The sequence below is a fragment of the Buteo buteo genome, chromosome 25 (assembly GCF_964188355.1).
Source record: "Buteo buteo chromosome 25, bButBut1.hap1.1, whole genome shotgun sequence".
In the NCBI taxonomy this organism is placed as follows: domain Eukaryota; kingdom Metazoa; phylum Chordata; class Aves; order Accipitriformes; family Accipitridae; genus Buteo; species Buteo buteo.
This window is the reverse complement of record NC_134195.1, coordinates 3430098-3448190: the sequence shown is the minus strand read 5'-3', so window position 1 is coordinate 3448190 and position 18093 is coordinate 3430098. Positions and strand designations below refer to the sequence as shown.

Sequence of the window (18093 nt, the reverse complement as noted above, 5' to 3'; positions counted from 1 at the left end):
ACTATCTCATAGCTTGATTCCAGGGATGCATCAGTGCTGATGAAACTACCAGTTAGTGCACACCTCAAGTATTAATTGCTAAACTCCTTAAACTGTTGATCCAAAATACAATCAATATGGCATCAGTGGATAATACCAGCCCCTTTTAGTATTGGTGAATTTTATACTTCAAGAACAACAACAAAAAACTTGTAAAAATACCTTTGAGAATTCATTTACCTTGTACAGTGCCCCAAGGGTACTGACGAGCTCTCACCATTTTGTTTCCAATTTTCACCTCTTCTGTACTTCCTACTACGGCAAATGGCAAATGGCCCTGTAAGAGTCACACCAATACAGTCTTATCTCTCAGCATTCTTATGTCAGAACTGAGAAGCAAACACTTCAGAAATAAATTAGGGGGAAAAACCACCACTTCAGGAAAAGCCAACAGACAGTTTCAAAACAAAAACCACTTTGAAGAGATCAGCAGCGAGTCAAACTCCTGATACAAAAGTCAAGCTACAATAACAGAACCGGGAGGAGCAGTTGATAGACTAGATGGGTGTGCTGCCAATTCAGAAGAACCTCAACAGGCTGGAGAAATGGGCCAACATGAATCTCACAAAGTTCAAACGAGAGCAACGCCAAGTCCTGCACGTCAGGAGGAATAACCCCATGCTCCAGCACATGCTGCGGGCCGACTGTCTGGAAAGGCACTTTGCAGAAAAAGACATGGGGTTCCTGGTGGACAACAGGTTGGACCTGATTCAGCAGGTTTGCTCCAGCAGCAAAGGCAGCCAACTACATCCTGAGCTGCATTAGGAAGAGTATCAGCAGTAAATAGAAAGCCGCTCTAGAACACATCCCTCTGATTCGCATTTGGCCACAGTTCATATCCCCAGTAACAGCCATGAGATGATCACAGGTTTGAACCCAAGGTATGGTTACTGCTGCGGGCTCAGCCAAATGGCCAGAAATACAGGCTGGCTACTGACTGTCTGCATGCTGACCCACAACACCTGAACAAATAAAAATAAATACCGTGAACTGGAAAACAAATCACTAGCAGAGCATGAAAGGGGTAAGTAACAGACCACCACCTTTCCTCACAGCAGAAGGACCTGCTACTGAATGACAGCCTGCACATCCTCACTCCCTGGCACAAGTGACAGAAGTTGGGACTGCAGAGCCATGCACTCCGGCATACTGGCTCCTCCTCCCTACTTTCAAACCCCAGTACATGCAAACATACGTTCACGTGCGTCTACAAACATATGAACAAGAACAGCAACTACAGACAGAGTGCTCAAAGCAAAGACGTCTCGCTTCACAAGCTTAGTTGAAGCTGGCAGACACTCCTGGGAGGATCTGAAAGGACAATAGTAAAAAAGCCAAAATTATATCTGACCTTTTAATCCCCAGAGAAAATTTGTCCTAATTTCAGATGAAAATACTAAATGAAAGGAAAAAGCAGATGGAAAACTTGCTATCATCAAGACCAGAGAAAACTGGAGAAACGAGGCACTGGAGTATCTTCCCTAACAGATGTAAGGTAGTATTTGCTGAGGAAAAGAGCAAAGCCAATCTGTCCATCTACTTTAGTAATTATATATTAATTATCCAGAAATTAAAAAAAGTATTTCTGAGTGAGAATCTCTTTTCTGTTGCTAAGCCAGAAAATAAAAAGCCTCCTAAAACAAGTGGTATCAACAGCAGAGGGACAGGAAGATTTGCAAGTAGGGAAAGAAACCCCAAAACATATGACCTTTTTAAGGAGAGAGAAAAATAAACAAACTTGTTACATACAAACCTATAAACCTCAAGATAATGGTGAAAGAACAGGCATGAATCGGCATTAGAGAGTGATGCTTTAGTACTGAAATATCAATGTTTTTGTCATTTACTTACATTCATGATGGTATTAATTTCAGAAACGGTTTCGTCATCAGTTGGAAACTGGTATATCTGGACGCCATTACTAACTAATTCACTCATGATTTTGTTCTTGAACTTCTGTAGTTCAGTTTTAGAAATGCTGTCTGCTTTGCCTATAATTGGTATAATGTTCACCTATTAATGATACAAATTATATGAAATGTGTAAGACTTCAATTTTGAGGTGACAACTTTTATAAATTAAATCGTTTGGTGATAAGCTCTTTCAAACTTCCCCCACAGTCTAAACTCTTCCATTAATTGATATCAAAGCTTCAAATAACATGAAAAATACATTCACTGGCATCATTTAACAAAAAACTAACAGATTATTTCATATACTCCCTCAAAATTAATTGATTCTGAAAAAAAGAACAAGAAAGGAGGATTCATACAGTGAAGTACTCAAAGGAACAACAATGCCTACCTATTAATTAAATGACATTAAGTATTTATATCTCTGCTAAAAAAAATAGATTGTTTTAGTTTATAGAACCGGGGGACATGGTTCAGGTGTTAAATGAAAGCTGACAGTTTGAATACACAAAGAAAAGGAAGCTGGCTACCAAACCCAGCCTACCCCTGAGCCTTTTCCTTGGGTTTCTTCCAGCTACAACTTCTTGTTCACCTCACCACTGCAGCAATCAGTTTCTCAAGTATCTGCTGCAAGCAGAGGAATGACTAAGACTGAAGAATCTTGCCTACAAGCCTTTACACGAATTGGTCAGAACTCAAAATTCAGTTATACAAAGGTAAATTGCCCTATTTCCTAAAACAGTTATGACAGTAACTTTGTGTCTTTAAGAAAAAAATTGGCATCTACTACCTTCCAATCACCACTCCCAAAACACGCATTTTTCAGAACTACGTACAAAGAATTAATGTCAATGTCCAAATATTTTAGCAGAACAATGCAAACGATTCTTCCAGATTTCAGAAGACTTGAGAGTTTTACAGAGTTCTTTGATCACAGATACAAAAAGGAAGGAAAAAAAAAAAAAAAGCCTTGCACACATTCTTTTTATTCTTCTGAAAATTCTGTCTGAATGGAAATGCCTAACATGGAATCTCAAGAACAGATTCAAAATGGATGTTTTTGAAATAAGTCTTTTCTCTCTCTTAGGCAAAATGTCCAAATGAAAAAAGCATACCAACTCCAAAGCATGATTTCTAAGATTACCTGATGATTGTCCTTAACTGCATAGCATACGCAACCTAAGCACATATGGGGCAAGAGATCTAAAATCAAATAAATCAAATAAAATGCTAGAATAATTTTTTTTGTATAACTGAGTTAATTTAGGATTGTATAAACAACCTATTACAGCTAGGAGCAATTTGCAGCTTCTATCAAATTAGCTGAGGGACATCAATTAGGTTTTCTATCGTATAGCTTTAAAAATGGATGGAACACAGAGTCCTCACTATGGAATTAACCTTTACTCTGTCTTTTCAACATGAAAGTTTTTCAAACCCTCATTAATTAGGAGAGAATTTCTTAGATAATGAATAGCAGAGAAAGACTACTGAGGAGACCAGTAAAAAAGAAAAACAGAATTGCCTGAAACTGTGATTACAGCTATCAACATTGATGTTAAATCACAACCATTGTATTAAAATTTAAAAGCAATACAACTCTGGCTTTAGCTGAGCAACAAAAACAAAAAGTTATCTTTGCTTAATCTGTTAAACAAAATTAGTATCTGCTTGCAGCATCTAAGGCTTACTTGAAAACTAGTATCTCAGTACTTTCATCCAAGAAAACCATTAATTGAAAGCACACATTTGTACTAACAAGGCACTTAAATTGTATTGATTTGGACCACATATAGATGTGCCCCAAGTCCCACTGCTCCCTCCTGTGCCTACTACTCACTCAGAAATCGACTCCCATCCAGCCTCTTCCCCAGCTACAACTCTGGACAACTACAACACTGAATTTTGCAACAAAACTGAATTTTGCTACAAAGCAATAGGCCATTAATACAGAATCACTTTAACCCCACGTAAAAAATCTACACTTGCAATAAAACCAACAGTCCTGCCCTTCACCTTGCCTGCAGCTGCTCATTGCCAGGTAGAACCAAAATCTGTGCAGCTGTCCAAGGAGATAGATTACTTTTCAGCTTCATCAGTTCCCTAACCAAGCAAAAATCTCCAGGTTTCAGTTTAAATTAGTTCCCTCACCCAGGGAACTGGCTGCCCAAAACACTTAAGCATGCACAATGGGAAGAAGCAGCTGAGACTACCTCATTCAACAGCAATGCAGAATGACCATATAAAGTCACCAGGATAAACTTTATCCGTGTACATTACTTCTCTGTTTGCTAGCACCAAATTCAGCCCTCTGATCATCCTTCTGCCTGAAATGCAGTGTCACCTCACCTCCCCCCCCAATTAGAAAACATTCTATTACTCTAAATTAAGATTTTCATGTAACACCTTACATGAATGTCAAAACATCTGCTGCCCCTTTATGCTATAGAGAAGAAAAAAAGAATACATATACTTGAAATTATTATTGGCTGACATCTTGCAGGCTGATTTAAGTGTATCTCTGTGAATCAATACAAAAATTTCCAAAGGTTCTTTCTGAAGAAAAAAAACCAAAACAAACTCAAAGCCCACAAGATACTCTCATGTCATTTCCTGACTTAATAGTAATCTGTATATAATTCTGCAAGAACGACTTAAAAATGCAGATCTCTTAGTTGGATAATCACCAGTTCCCAGCAAGACAGCATACAGAAGATTCCCTTAATCTGTGAATGAAACCTGGCTGGCTGTTGTGATTCAGTCCTAAGCAAAACTACAGGACTTTCCAATGTCTAAAAGCTAGAGGCTAAATTCTTAGCTAGTCATCAAATTTATAAGCAGCAGAGAAAAATTAATTGCCCACAGATACATCTGGGGTTTTTCTCCCATGATTATAAAGTATAGGATGACCCTATCCTATTCCAAGGATTTCACTCTTTACCTCTGAGCTGTGTAATCTGGTCTTGTTTTATACCAAGCAGACCGTAACAAAAGCGTAACAGGATACACTGTGGTGGATTTAGGAAGAAACTGAAAACAACTTTTGACATAGATTTATATGCTCAATGTATGCATGTTGCTGCACCACCTTCTCTTTACAGAATCCTGTACTTGGTGAACGCTCCCAGGGACTTCCACATCTTGGGAAATCCCAAGTTCTGAATTGTCTAGGAGAATGCAGTACTAAGAGCATCACAAACATGTTCCACAAGGAGATGGAAACCAAACTACGTGTATATGTATATTTCTGTAGTAAGATCAGGAAGTAGAATCCATTGCAAAGGGATAAAAAAAACAAAGTCACATGCTGTTCATGTTCTCTCTGAGCCAAAGCAAAAGCAAAAATATTTAGAGTAGGTGGCGAGAAGCTAAAATCCCCCAAACCAGAATTACTTTAGTTTTATCCTGATGGAAGAATACTTTCTTAGGATGCTGGGACATTTCCTTTTCTTTTGGAAGAAACACTGTTCTAAAGGGAGTTCAGTAAAGAGAGGGCACAACCTAGATACCAAGTATTTTTGTGGTTTAACACAACTTCCAACTTCAAAACTCAGAGTAGAACAATATGCTCCATGAAACTGTCCCATTTTCTAGTATCAAGGCTCATTAGCTATCAGTGCATATTAGAGTAGTTTCACAAGCATTTTAATCTGACATAAACCAACACCATAGCAGAAAGAAGTGACCCTGCTCTCCCCTACCTTTGTCCCACAACACCCCCCCCCACTTAACTCTGGGCTGTTGACAAAGTTCAAAATGCAAAATACATCCATAAACAAAATTACAAAAATACCAAATCATCAATCACAAATATGGAATAGACAGCCGATTTGATCCTTGTTATCCTGAAGAAACATCTCACGAACAAGAAAATGCAGAAAGAAAATTCAGCAGGAGAGGCTCTAGTAAAGCACAAAGGAAAGGGCTGGAGGAACAGCAAATGCATTTAAGTTTTCAAGTTTCTCAAAATTTCAAAAAATTAAACCCAGATAATGTAACGTTTCTTAAAATGTGTTAAACATTTAGCTTTATCCAGTTCACACAACCCCATCACAGGAAGAAAGTTAAGACTTCAGAAAGCACAAGTGATCACACTAGAAACTGCTATTTTAAAGCTTTCAAAACAAATCAAGGTGTGAAGTTTAAAACACTAATGCAGCCTATCTTAGAAAAAGCCATGCTGGCAGGGTGTTCTGATCATGGCACTTGCTTCTTCAGTTATCTATAATAAAGATCTTCACAGTGCTGCAAAGCTTTTTATATGCCAACTTTCCAGCAGTCCCAAAACTTGACAGTGAACTAGAAATAAGCTTAATTAGAAATATTACAGGACTCATGGAGGGTACCCTATCCAATCACAATAAGATGTTAACAGTTAAAAGTAAAGTTGGTGTGGTTCTATTTTTTTTTTTTTTAAACCTCGCTGTGCTTCTTTTTTCAATGTTCTTGCCAGCTGTGTGTGTGTCTCTTTGATTTGTAAATAAACAGATGATGGACTGCAAGCTACTTGCAGAACCGATTTATTCCCAACTTAAGGTATACCAGTACCAAAAAACATCCCCAAACCAAACACATGGATATAGAACTGAAAGGTGGTAGAGGATCTAAAAGCTGCAAGATGCTTCAGAAAATACGACAAATTCTTGAAACTCTTGTTTCAAAGTCTTACCTTGCTGTCTAGGCTTTTCATGGTTAACAAATCTAGGGTTTTTAGGGAATGGCCTGTAGGTGAAATGAAATAGAGGCAGACATGGATGCGAGTATCATGGTAGCTAAATAAAGAACGTTTAATTTTCAGTTCTTCCTGGAGATAGGCTTCAAATTGTGCATCTATATAATCCACTATTGGCTGATAGCTGTAAGAAATAAAATTTAACAACCAGAGATTAGCTACTCCTAAACAGAGCCAGACTAAGGAAGGAATTCCTCTTGTATTGTTTTGTGGATTTTTGCTTTACATGTCAAAAGGCTGCTCAAGTATTTACCCAGTACAACAGAAAATTAAAGGTACAGAGTAACTTGATCTCTGAAGGCTACTCAAAAAAGAATTGTGCACCTAATACAGACAAAACATTTCCTAGCTATTATTAGTGAAAAAAGCTACATAGTTACAATTATAACTGACCTTCCCAAGTGATGTTTTATAAACTTTTGCAATCAAGCTGTGCAACTGCAGAACTCTTAGATACAAGGAAGATACAAGAAACTCTTAGATACAAGAAAAGAAAGAACATGCAATTACCAGTACAAAGAAATAGGACCTCCATTATCTTCTGAAGATGAAGTACTGTACATGAGAGAGCTCTTAAACAATAGACAAAAATTGAAAAGGAGGAATGTAAGAGAAGAATGTAAATCTGATTTGCAATAAGTACAGTTTAAGTATACTTTATCCTACTTAAAACCAGACTATAATCTGCTTTCTAAAAGATAGTGTTGCTAGGTGTACAAGCAGCATGCCCTTACATTTCTGCTGCTACACAAATTTTATAAACCAGATCAAATGCTATCAAAATTCAGAAGCAGTTGTTACACACAAAATTAAAAGAAGGACTAAAAGGCAACTCCCCTATACCACACATCAAACCCTCTAATATCTATACTAATATCCACTTGCATCTCATTCATCCACATCACTAGCAGTAGCTATTTTCCAGTCACCTCATAAGTCATAGCTCTCTTGTTAATCTTAATGTGACTCTCTAACCTTCAGTCATAATTATCCCCATTTCGGCACTCACATAGCACAAAGGACTGCTAAAATTCTTTACAATTAAGGTGAAGGAAACAAAATCTGCTGACACATAGTTCAATATTTTAAAATCTTCAATTCATAAAAGCAGAGACTCAAAAAAAGTTCTGAAAGACACCACTAGTGTGGTACCTCTACATCTTCTGATTAAGCTGTCCAACATAAGAAACAGATGCCTTCAGCAATCCACATGATGTTCCTTCCTGTTTAAGGTCTTTGATATGTTCCAATCAACTTGTTAAAAAACCTATAGATCTTCATAATCTACAGTACCTTATAACCTGTCTGGTTGTTTAAAAAGCCCCCTGTTGACCTTCTCCCTGCTTTCCTCCACCTCAAAAGAAACTCTAGTCACTATTACACATTTTATTTACATACATTTATAAAAGATTATATCATAAAGAAAGGGGCTGAGTTCATCCAATTTCTCAAATCATTTCCTAGACAAGAAGAAAAACCTATTTACTTTGGTAAACAAAGAAAAGAGTTAACCAAATATTTGGAACATACGTAAGAAAATATTTACTACAAAGCCCAAAGAAAAATCAACTTGCAATTGAAGGCCAAAACTCCTGCATATGGTAGCAACAAGAAGGCACTTACCTATCTTCTTTGTTTATCTGGTCACCAAATCCCACTGTATTTACAATGGTCAGCTTCAAAAGAACATTACTTTCCTGGAGTTCGTAAGTCTGGGTTCTAAGTTGTACACTTGGCAGAAAATGCGTTGACACAGGGTCATCAAAATTGGTGTTAAACAAACTGTTTATCAGGGTTGATTTCCCACTTCCAGTTTCTCCTACAGTTAAACAGAAGGGTTGGGGAAGACATTTTGCACATCAAATAAATACCTGCTAAGCATAGAAAGTGTTATCACAGCAACTCAACAAATTTACATAAAAACTTGTCAACTGATTTCTCCAAGCAAAATGGTTGCCTGCATTTCTTTTTCATGAGCACTAAATATCTTTTAGTTAATTTTTTCATCCTTACAGACAAGAGAGAGTTACCTGCTAATGAGTAATAAGCAGAACAGTCTCTTGACACTTTGTTTTCTTTAAAGGCATGAACTAATTGCCTACAGATTTAAAAAGCTAAGTAACTAGCTGTGGAACCACGGGGTTTGACACAAGGTGTTTATGAATAAGGGTAAAATAGAGGAAACATTTTATAAGTATACAAATACTTCAGTAACACCACCTTGGAATTTTAGGATTTTTTGATCTGAAGCTATTTGTTACAGTACAGAGCGTAGCCCAGTTTACTCAAAAGAATCCAAGAAGCTGCCCATAAATCAATAAATGCATAGCATCCATTTTCAACATTTTTGGTCTTCATATTATTTATGAAAATGCTAAATATAAAAACAAAGGACGGCTACAAATAAGCAAAGCTGGGGAAAGGGGTGGAATTATAGTTCATGCTTAACATTAAAATAAGAGCTTAACATTGCAACGGGATTTAAATTTCAGTCACTTCTTAAGGACAGGTATACTACTAAAGCCTTAAACCATGCAGATACTACTTACCAATGCAAAGAATGTTGAAGCAGAAGCCCTGCTTGATGGATTTTTTAACCAGTTGATCAGGTAAACTACCAAAACCAACATGCCCGGACAAGGATAAAGTTCGATAGCCATCATTTTGCTACAGAAAAACCATTTAAAAGTATGTTAGTGAACTAAGTTGCAAAGCAATTAGCAATGGCAACGAAGGAACTCTACCAGTAAACTAGAACACATTCATTATGACCTAGGTGGAACCAACAAAAGCAGAAGTCTGAAAAAAAGATCTGTGAAATCAACCGTATTCCATGATTTGAGAAAACATACAGATTTACTTCACAGAACAATTTGCAGACTCAAAGTCCATGTTTTGTAAAAAAAAAAAAAAAAAAAAAAAAGAAACATGAACAAAATAAAGCAGACAAGTCCAACTGAAAATGTAAACTGAAAACTGTTGACAGAAAATAGATCACGGTTGGCTTGCTCTTAGAAATAAAGAAAAAAATATTTAAAACCAATTTAAGCCGCAGAATTCAAAATAGAGACCATAATCACAGGAGGGTGTATGTTATAATCAGAACTCATTTTAAGTACCTAGAATTGAAATTGTTATTTATGTAAAATAATACATTATCTACACACCAGAACTCTAAGAGATAATATTATATTATTAGAAATGTCTAGAGGTGCAATGCTTTCTCTTATGTTTCCAATCCACATGGAATTGGAAACCATTAGTGGTTCCTGGGAACGTGTATACAGCCAACAGTAGGAAATTTTTTATTTAACACTTACAAGCCCATAAAAGTGCCACCTTTTATAATAGGTATGCATAGCAAGTTTCAGAATTCTTGTAACTAAAAGGATATGGACATTCCTCACAGCAAATACTCATCCTCTTCTTGTTTCGCGCAGGACTTCTTATGTGGGACTACAGACTGCACCAACTCTCATTTTAGACTATTATAATCAGGTAACTCCATTTTGGACTAATATAATGAGGAAAAATGTGTAAGCAAAGTGAACAATTTAAAGAGAAAATATTACATCTTAAGGCTATAAAAAAAATAAATGTTCATCCAAAGCATGTCTGAAAAAAGAAATTTCTCAACGTATGCTACCATATGGAAATTACTATCAAAAAGGGCTGAGAAACACTGAAAACTGTCAGTATCCTGTCCATTTAAAGACAAGCGTAACTGAGACAGAGCGGCAGCACGTCTGACAACTATAGTTACACAGTCTGATATTCAAACCACCTCTATCACCACCAATATAAGACAGCTCCTCCATAACAAACCGTTAAGCCTCCACACCAAAAGCCAGCGCAAGAGGCTCAGCGTAACTGTAGGAGGGAAGCCTTTCACCTTCATGTCACCAGCCTAAATCCAAACCGTGCTGGGCTACCTTCAAAATCCCTGCATAGCCATTTGTTACTCTCCAAGAAAAAACCCTAGCAGAAAGAACTTTATTTCCTGCCAGTCCACTTGGATTTCAGTGGACAAACCACCAATACCCACAGCCTTACTGACCATTTCCAGACGTCATTAGAGCACTACCACATCATCCACAAGAGACTATGTCAGGATTAAAAAGCGTTTAGCTGAGGAAACTGGTATTACAGCTGTATTTGCTGCACAAAGCTAAGTGCAGAACCAGATGACTGGAGTCCTCATAGCCATTAACTCCATAACTTCATTTTCAAAAGGAAGGGAGAGATTAATTACAATTTAGCAATTAAACTCAAGAGTTTACTGTTTTCTGGAAAGGAAAATCAACAATAGTTAGTTCTTCCACTGCTATATTGGCTGTTTATCACTGAAAATTTGACCAAATTTCTGTGTGCAATGAGAAATAATAAATGTGAAAAACCAGGTGCCTTCTCTGTGTTCTGCTTAGAAAGCTAAGGCTATGCTTGTAACTTAACAGACATCAGGCTGTATCACTACTTAAAAATTCCTATCAGATGGTTAATTTCCTTGTATTTCTAAGTTTCTCCTAAAGATGCTTCTTACAGATATGTATTGCAGTCAGGAAAGAGAGTAACAATTTCTGCAATAAGTATTTACACGATTGCCAAGATATTCTCAGACATCTCAAACGTGCTGTTATTTTAGGATAGCATATTTCATCTTTCTTCAGTACATAAAAGTTAATTTAATGACACTACACAGTTATGAGTAAAAATTAAAACCATTTTCCTGGAAAAGTAAATATATAAAAGTATATGGCAAGTTCTAGGTCATTCCAGACACAAGACAAAAAAAATTGACATAAGACAGAAAAGTCCTGGTAAGTTGTAAAAACAGCTTACAGAACCTGGTACTTAGAAGAACTTCCCCAACAGAAAAATTGTGTTTTATGCATAGCCTTCTGCAGCACTGTCTAGGGGGGGAAGAGACATAACATCTTCACTTTGTGCATGCAGAGATGACACAAAGATATTAGCTGAGATAATAAAGGGAAAGACTAAGAGAGCAAGACCATGAATCTAATTCACCCCATGTAGCACATAACATACAGGATAGGAGAGAACAAGAATTTCAAGCAGAAATAGTACTATTTGTATCATTCATGAGAATGTGTTTTAACGTCTTGTCCTAAAGTTCTTGGTTTAAAGAGAAGACTGGCAAACTGAAAGATGATCAGAGAGGGATTCAGGGTCTCAAAAACCATTTTTTACAGAGAAACAGTACAGAAATGTAGCCTATATAAGTTCTTTCAAGAAAATGGCCAGAGTTGTCTTGATCACAGTACATAGAATGAGGAGATTTCTGGTTGCACACACATGCAAAATAAAAAACTCAACACTAGATTAATAGCAAAATTTTTAAAAGCTAGAGACAGAAAGATGCAGAATCGATTTCTATTTAAAAATACAACTTTTAAATTTTTTTTTTACTTTAACTGCTCTTAAACTGTTCAGACAGTTGTCCCAAGACACAACGGAGTCTTCAGGGATCAGCTTCACAAAAAATGCTGCAATAAAAGTTCTTAATTTAGACTTCAAAACTTTGAAGAAATATTGCACAGCTTAACTTGAGACAGTCTCAGTCACGCTGATTTAGAAGCCTCCATTCTTGCATGTTTATACTTCTCCATGCAACAAACATTACCGTACTGAGAGCTACTGTTCTCATTTGGACACTCACCTCCTTCCACCTTCCTTACAAAGAAACACTTTGTGAACCTGTTCCACCTCACATCACTCGGAGCATTCTCTTAATGGAAAAGCAATAGCCTACATTTTTCCTTCTGAAATTTTCCAAGGGCATCACATGTCTCTCCCTCAACACCAGCACCTCATACAGCTTCACTCTGCTATGGTCTAACATATACACAGAGAAATTAAATCCACAAAACTGACCCTGTGATGCCTGCATTCTTACTATTTCTCATAGAAATAATGCGTCATCCAGTTGACAAGTTACTACCATATCACGAGCTCAGAAAAATGGTGACAACTCAAAAATTAAGAAATACAAATCAAGCTGAAAGCAATTAAGTCACCAGATTAGCCAGTCTTTCCAAATTAGTATCTTTTGGATGGAGCAGCTAAATTGTGCTTGAAGACAGCATCTCATCAAACTTTATTCAGTGAGTAACTCAAAGTTTGTAATCTGAATGCGATGAGAGCTGTAATACTCCCGTAAATACTTCCTGTTTCTCACTGCTTTCTCAGAATTCATATTCTCATCAAAATAGCACACTATGTAGATCGCTTGAGACGGTCCAAATCGCATCTCACTCCTTCCCTCCTCCCCTTTTTAAAGGGTTGGTAGCATAGCTTTCACAGAACTGCATCTGGATTTCTGCAAATTCAGTTAATGAAGTATATTGGTTTATATAAAGTCATCTTGCCCACTAAAAACAGCATGTAAAGAAAAATCATTGCCTGAGACAAAAGTAACATTTAATTTTTTGTTCTTTCAGAAGCAAACTTCAAAAAAAAATCAGTTATCTTTAAAATTTGCCACCTATTTCAGGCTAAAACTGCACAACACTGGGGTGCTGCACAGCAAAAGCTGGGTCTCAGACCACATGTATCTCTGCAGGAGCCTCCCACAGAACCAGCCTTGCAGTCCAGGCAAATAACTAGCTTGTCACCCTGCCTGTAGAGCTGACTGAAATTTGCCCTCCAAAGCTTGAAGAAAAAAAGGAATCAATGTTCATGTGCTTAGGCAGGAGGTGGGGATCCTGCCAGGCCCAGGAGGCTACGCAGGCTGCGCAGAGGCTCTCGGAAGGACGCCTGGGCATCAGCCACGAGGGTGGACATGCCCATGGGTGCTCCAAATGTGACTCTCTCAGAGCCCTGAGTTTTCCACTGTCATGAACAGGTGTGGACATTCATTAAACCAGAAAGTCTATTTTAATCTTCCAATAACAAATTGCATTACTCTCTTACAGTCAGTTACTTTCCTAATAACCAAAGTTACATTTCATCCCGTAAATATCAATGTTGCTATTGCCTCATAACATGAGGTGTGTAGAAAACTACAGATTTTGGAAGTAGAAAAACACTTTCCATTTTTAGGTAGTCAAAATCTAAGATGTAGACGCATAGTGTAGGCATGCATACCACTGACATCCCTCGATGTCAATACATGTGTGAGAGAGAGAGAGAACAGATGAAATGAGTAGAGGGAACAGAAAGGAAACCTTGGCAAAATAACACAGAACAGAACAGAAAATATAGGAGGATGAGGCAGAAGAAATAAAAAGAAAGAAAGGTCCATGAAGATGCAGAATAAGGAAGGAGATACGTTAAAAATTACATGGAATTAATACATCAGTCTATTCTATAAAACAAAAAGCAACACACAGGAGTCAAATATGGAACAAAACATTCCCCCCAAAAGGTGTGTAGAAAAAAGAAGTATTGCCCAAAAGACGATTCAATGAAAACTCATTTGACAATTTCACTCACAGCTGTCAGGTAATTTATTCAGTCTGACAGAAACAGTAGACAACTTTGAGGGATTGGTCCAAACATCAGAACCCCAGGATTCTTCCTTCATCTCTTTCAAATTACTTCTCACGTGGCATTCTGGTACACCAACTATTTTCCTTTTCTAGCCTACTTCAACACAGAATACAGCTGAAGTTGCCTTATACCGTAGGTCACCACAAGATTTCCTTCACACATGTATATATGGAGAGACCTTAGAAAGAACCTTAAAAAAAAAAAAGTTACATTTCTGCCCTATGTTTCTGTCTGAAGAAATCTGAGGCAGGACAGAATCTTCTTGAATGCCCTGAAATCACCCAAGATGGGCAGAGGAAAAAGTGACAGCCTTGTCAGTAGAGAACAGCGGGCACAATGTGCAAGTTGCCACTGAAGACAACTTCTGGGCTGTAATTTGAGGTATTTAGGAACGAACAAACAAGCAGAGACACTTTGCTAGTTTTCCAGTTGTGATGAGGTGATTTCTTCCCCAAGAGGTGTTTAAGTAACTTGAACATCTAGCACGTGTAGTACCTGTTCCACCACTGATGCCTATGGATAGATGTGGCAAGAAGCCGCAGGTGGGAATCAAGACTCGATGACAGAAAAGAAACTAGTTCCTCACAGCTGGTACTCCATGCACCAGGCAAAGGATGATGACAACAGTGCTGCTTCAGATAGGACTGATCAGCTACTGCCATGCAGGAAGAGAAAGTGTTCGGTTTTGTGGTCCGCACAGAAAGGCCTCTCTTGACCTGTGTGCTTTCAAGGAAGGAAAAACAAAGAAACGGAAATCTGGTGCAGCCCTCTGAGATGACTGTGACACAGAAAAATACTCATGCTGGTATCAGTACTGGTATCACAACTGCACTGACTTTCGGAAGATCTGCACCTCTTTGGCTGTGCTGGCTCAGCTGTGCCTGTTGCAGCTTTAGCACCATGTTTCTTGAAGAGCAGCAAGTCAGTCTTCATCACCCTTGACTACATCAGCCCCTTGTTGTTGATGTTCCTTGTCCGAATGAGAAAGCAATGCTGGTCTTGGATGCGACAATGGCGGCTGCTATCAGAAGGCTTCTTGGACTGCAACAAGGAATTTTTTTTTTTCCTTCTAATTCATCAATAACGAGTACTGTATGCTGTTGTATGGGGGCAATGGCTGCCAGAACTTTCCCAGAAGTCAAATTTTCAAGTATCAGAAGTACTAAATACTTGCACCTCAGACTTTTTGCAGTCTGATTGTAAATAGATTTATAGAAGGTCAGACTGTGTTCTGAGAGTGATTTTATATTTCTTTTGCAAAACAACTGAAAACAAAGTGTTTCCCAGAATGTAGTAAGAAACACTTTAACAATTATACAGCATGGGTTAAACTAGGAAATATTATTTGATGTCAATATAAATATATTTTACATCATTACACTTACATCATTTACATCATTTATGTTTATAAACTTAATGCAAAATCACCCTCCTCCATTACAGAACTATGTTACACCTCTGTTTTTACAGTATTCTCTGTAAAGCTTTCCACATACACGCTTCTCTCTCTTCCCATACCAAATCTATCCACTTAGTGGACCCTCAGTCCCGCTGCCACTCACTTTTGCTGATTTACTGCATCTCTCCACACTCTTCACGCAAACGTTAATTAGCAAGATCATTTTGTATTGTTTCTTGTACTTGGGTTCTTTTCTTTCCACATTCTTCCGGTTTCCCATGAGAGCCAGGCTGTGAAGTACTGACTCTCCATCTCGCTGTATATACATACTACGTATGAAGAGAGAAAGCTTATATAAAGTTAATGCATTACACTACGCTACACTGCAACTCCAAAGGATTCGTACAGGCCTGAAAGAGAGTATGTGTGAAATGGAGCTCTCTGGGTGGGAGTCCCGACAGAAAGCAAGCTATGCTCAACAGTCAAGTTGTGAGCAAGCAGGGGGAACATGAATGAAGCCCTTTCACTCTCTGGCAGATGTTGGCCGGGACGTGGTCGTGCCCTGTGATGGCTCTAAGAATGGTCCAACAAATAACTCTTTCAGCAGCCAAACTCAAAGCAGCCCCTCTTCCTTCTCGCACTCCCACGCCACTCCCTCGGGTGTGCTGTCGAGAACCGGAGCGAGACACTGCCCCGGACGACAATCACTCCAAGGAAAGGAAACTTCGAAAGGGTAACCGTTGTTTTCCATTTTTTTTCAGTTCACGGGACAACTTCGCACACAGCTCTACCGGCGTAACTGAGGTGTAGCAGCACAGTGGCAGGACTGAGCCAAGAATCACCAGAGACAAGTACTTTATCTACCTTCCTTCTACCAGAAAACACAGAAGCAGCCAACTACGCAGCCAGGGTGGAGGATTTTTCCCCAAATTCCTCCCACTTCATGTTGTTTCTAGAACCCTTCAGTTCTAGAACCCTTTGCATTGCTGACACGTAAAACGCAGCTGGAAACTCAAGTGAATCCATTTATTCCACGTTCCAACCCAGAGCTAATGCTCCAGCACCTATGTATGGATGGGTTCCACATCTTAAAAGCATAAAACTGACAGCTTTGCTGTTACGCATAAGAAAAGCATTTCTTCCAACGGCCAAGATTCAGCGCTACAGCCTATTACTCGCAATACGCGATAACATGCTACGGGACCTCTAAGAAGGGCGACACCTGAAAAGGACAGCCTTCAAGAACGAGGGTTTTCTTCAAAAGCCTGGCAACTCCGGGAACTACATGGCACCCCGAGGCTTTATTTCGCCTTCTAACCTAAGCCCCCCGCTCCCTTCCGACCCCCCTCCCGGTCGCTGAAGCAGCCATCCCCCGCTCGGCAGACGGGGCATGGCCGCCTCTCCACACGCTCTAACCGCCGCCCTCCCACACCGTCGGGGCTGCCCGGGCCGCCTCACGGTGACACCTACCCCCGGCTCCCCCTCAGCGCAACACCCGGGGCTTTTATCTCCCAAGCCACCCCCGGTGCTTTAACTCCCGGCGGAGCTCCCCGTCCCTTCCCGCGGAGGAGGACTCACCGGCTGCCGGCCGCTGCGGGGAGCGGCCATAACCCCGCGAGGCGAGGCGAAGGAGGGAAAATAAAGCGCGGGCGGAGCTGCCTCTGAGGGGAAAGCCGCGCGCTTCCACCGGTAGCCGGGACGGGGCGCTGCTCCGCCGCCGGGCTGAGGTAAAGGCACCGGCGGCGGGGCGGGAGCCGCCCCCGCTGAGGCGGGCGCTGGAAGAACCGGCCCCTCCCGGCCTGAGGGTGGCGTGGCGTCGCCGCCGCCGCAGCGAACGGCAGAGATTGCCGGGGCATGCCGCCGTGAGGAGGAGGAGGAGGAGGAGGAGGAGGAGCAGCCGCGGGGCGACGCGATGGGGTAGGGGCGGTGATGGCGGAACCGGCGGAGCTGCGGCAAGAGTCGGTGGTCCGGTTTCTGGCGGCGAGGGGCGGACGGGCTCGGAACGCGGAGCTGTTGGAACATTTCCGGGACTGCCTCAGCCCCTCAGAGCCCGGCCGCCGCGCCGCCGCCCGGCAGCGTTTCAAGGAGCTGGTCAACGCCGTAGCCACCGTGCGCCAGGAGCCCGGGACCGGAGTCAAGTACGTGCATCTCCGCCGCCGGTACTGCGCTCCGGAGCCCGCCGCCGCCCCTCTGAGCCCCGGGGAGAAGCAGGCGGCGGCGGCGGCGGCGGCGGTGGTGGGGGACAGCGCGGAGCGGCCGAGCCCGCCGCCCTCCCCGCGGGCGGGCGCTGAGGAGCCGCCGCCGCCGCCGGCGGGCGAGGATGCCGGCAGCCGCCCTCAAGCCATGGGTCGGCGGGGCGAGCCGCCCCGGCCGAGCCCAGCGGTGGCGGCGGCCGGAGGCCAGCGGAGGGGCTCCCGGCGGGGACCACCGCCGGCGGCGGCGGGGCGCGGCGGAGGCGAGGAGGCTGCGGTAGCGGCGGGCCCGGGCCGGCCTCCCCCTCC

At 40.8% G+C, this 18093-nt stretch overlaps 1 protein-coding gene across 4 annotated transcripts in view; it reads right to left on the bottom strand.

Moving 5' to 3' along the window:
- The window catches only part of SEPTIN10 (septin 10), a 30986-nt gene extending 13245 nt beyond the window's left edge, over positions 1-17741 (bottom strand). For 3 of the 4 annotated variants that reach the window (XM_075057664.1, XM_075057668.1, XM_075057667.1), the window contains exons 1-6: positions 17171-17741; positions 9234-9351; positions 8308-8503; positions 6622-6808; positions 1891-2052; positions 220-316 (exon numbers count right to left, since the gene is read on the bottom strand). In XM_075057664.1, coding sequence (XP_074913765.1) covers positions 220-316; positions 1891-2052; positions 6622-6808; positions 8308-8503; positions 9234-9351; positions 17171-17614 — 1204 coding nt within the window. In that variant the 5' untranslated portion in view covers positions 17615-17741. The remainder of the gene's footprint in view (positions 1-219; positions 317-1890; positions 2053-6621; positions 6809-8307; positions 8504-9233; positions 9352-17170) is intronic. The other variant, XM_075057665.1, reaches the window with a different exon arrangement.
- Positions 17742-18093: the final 352 nt, after the last annotated feature.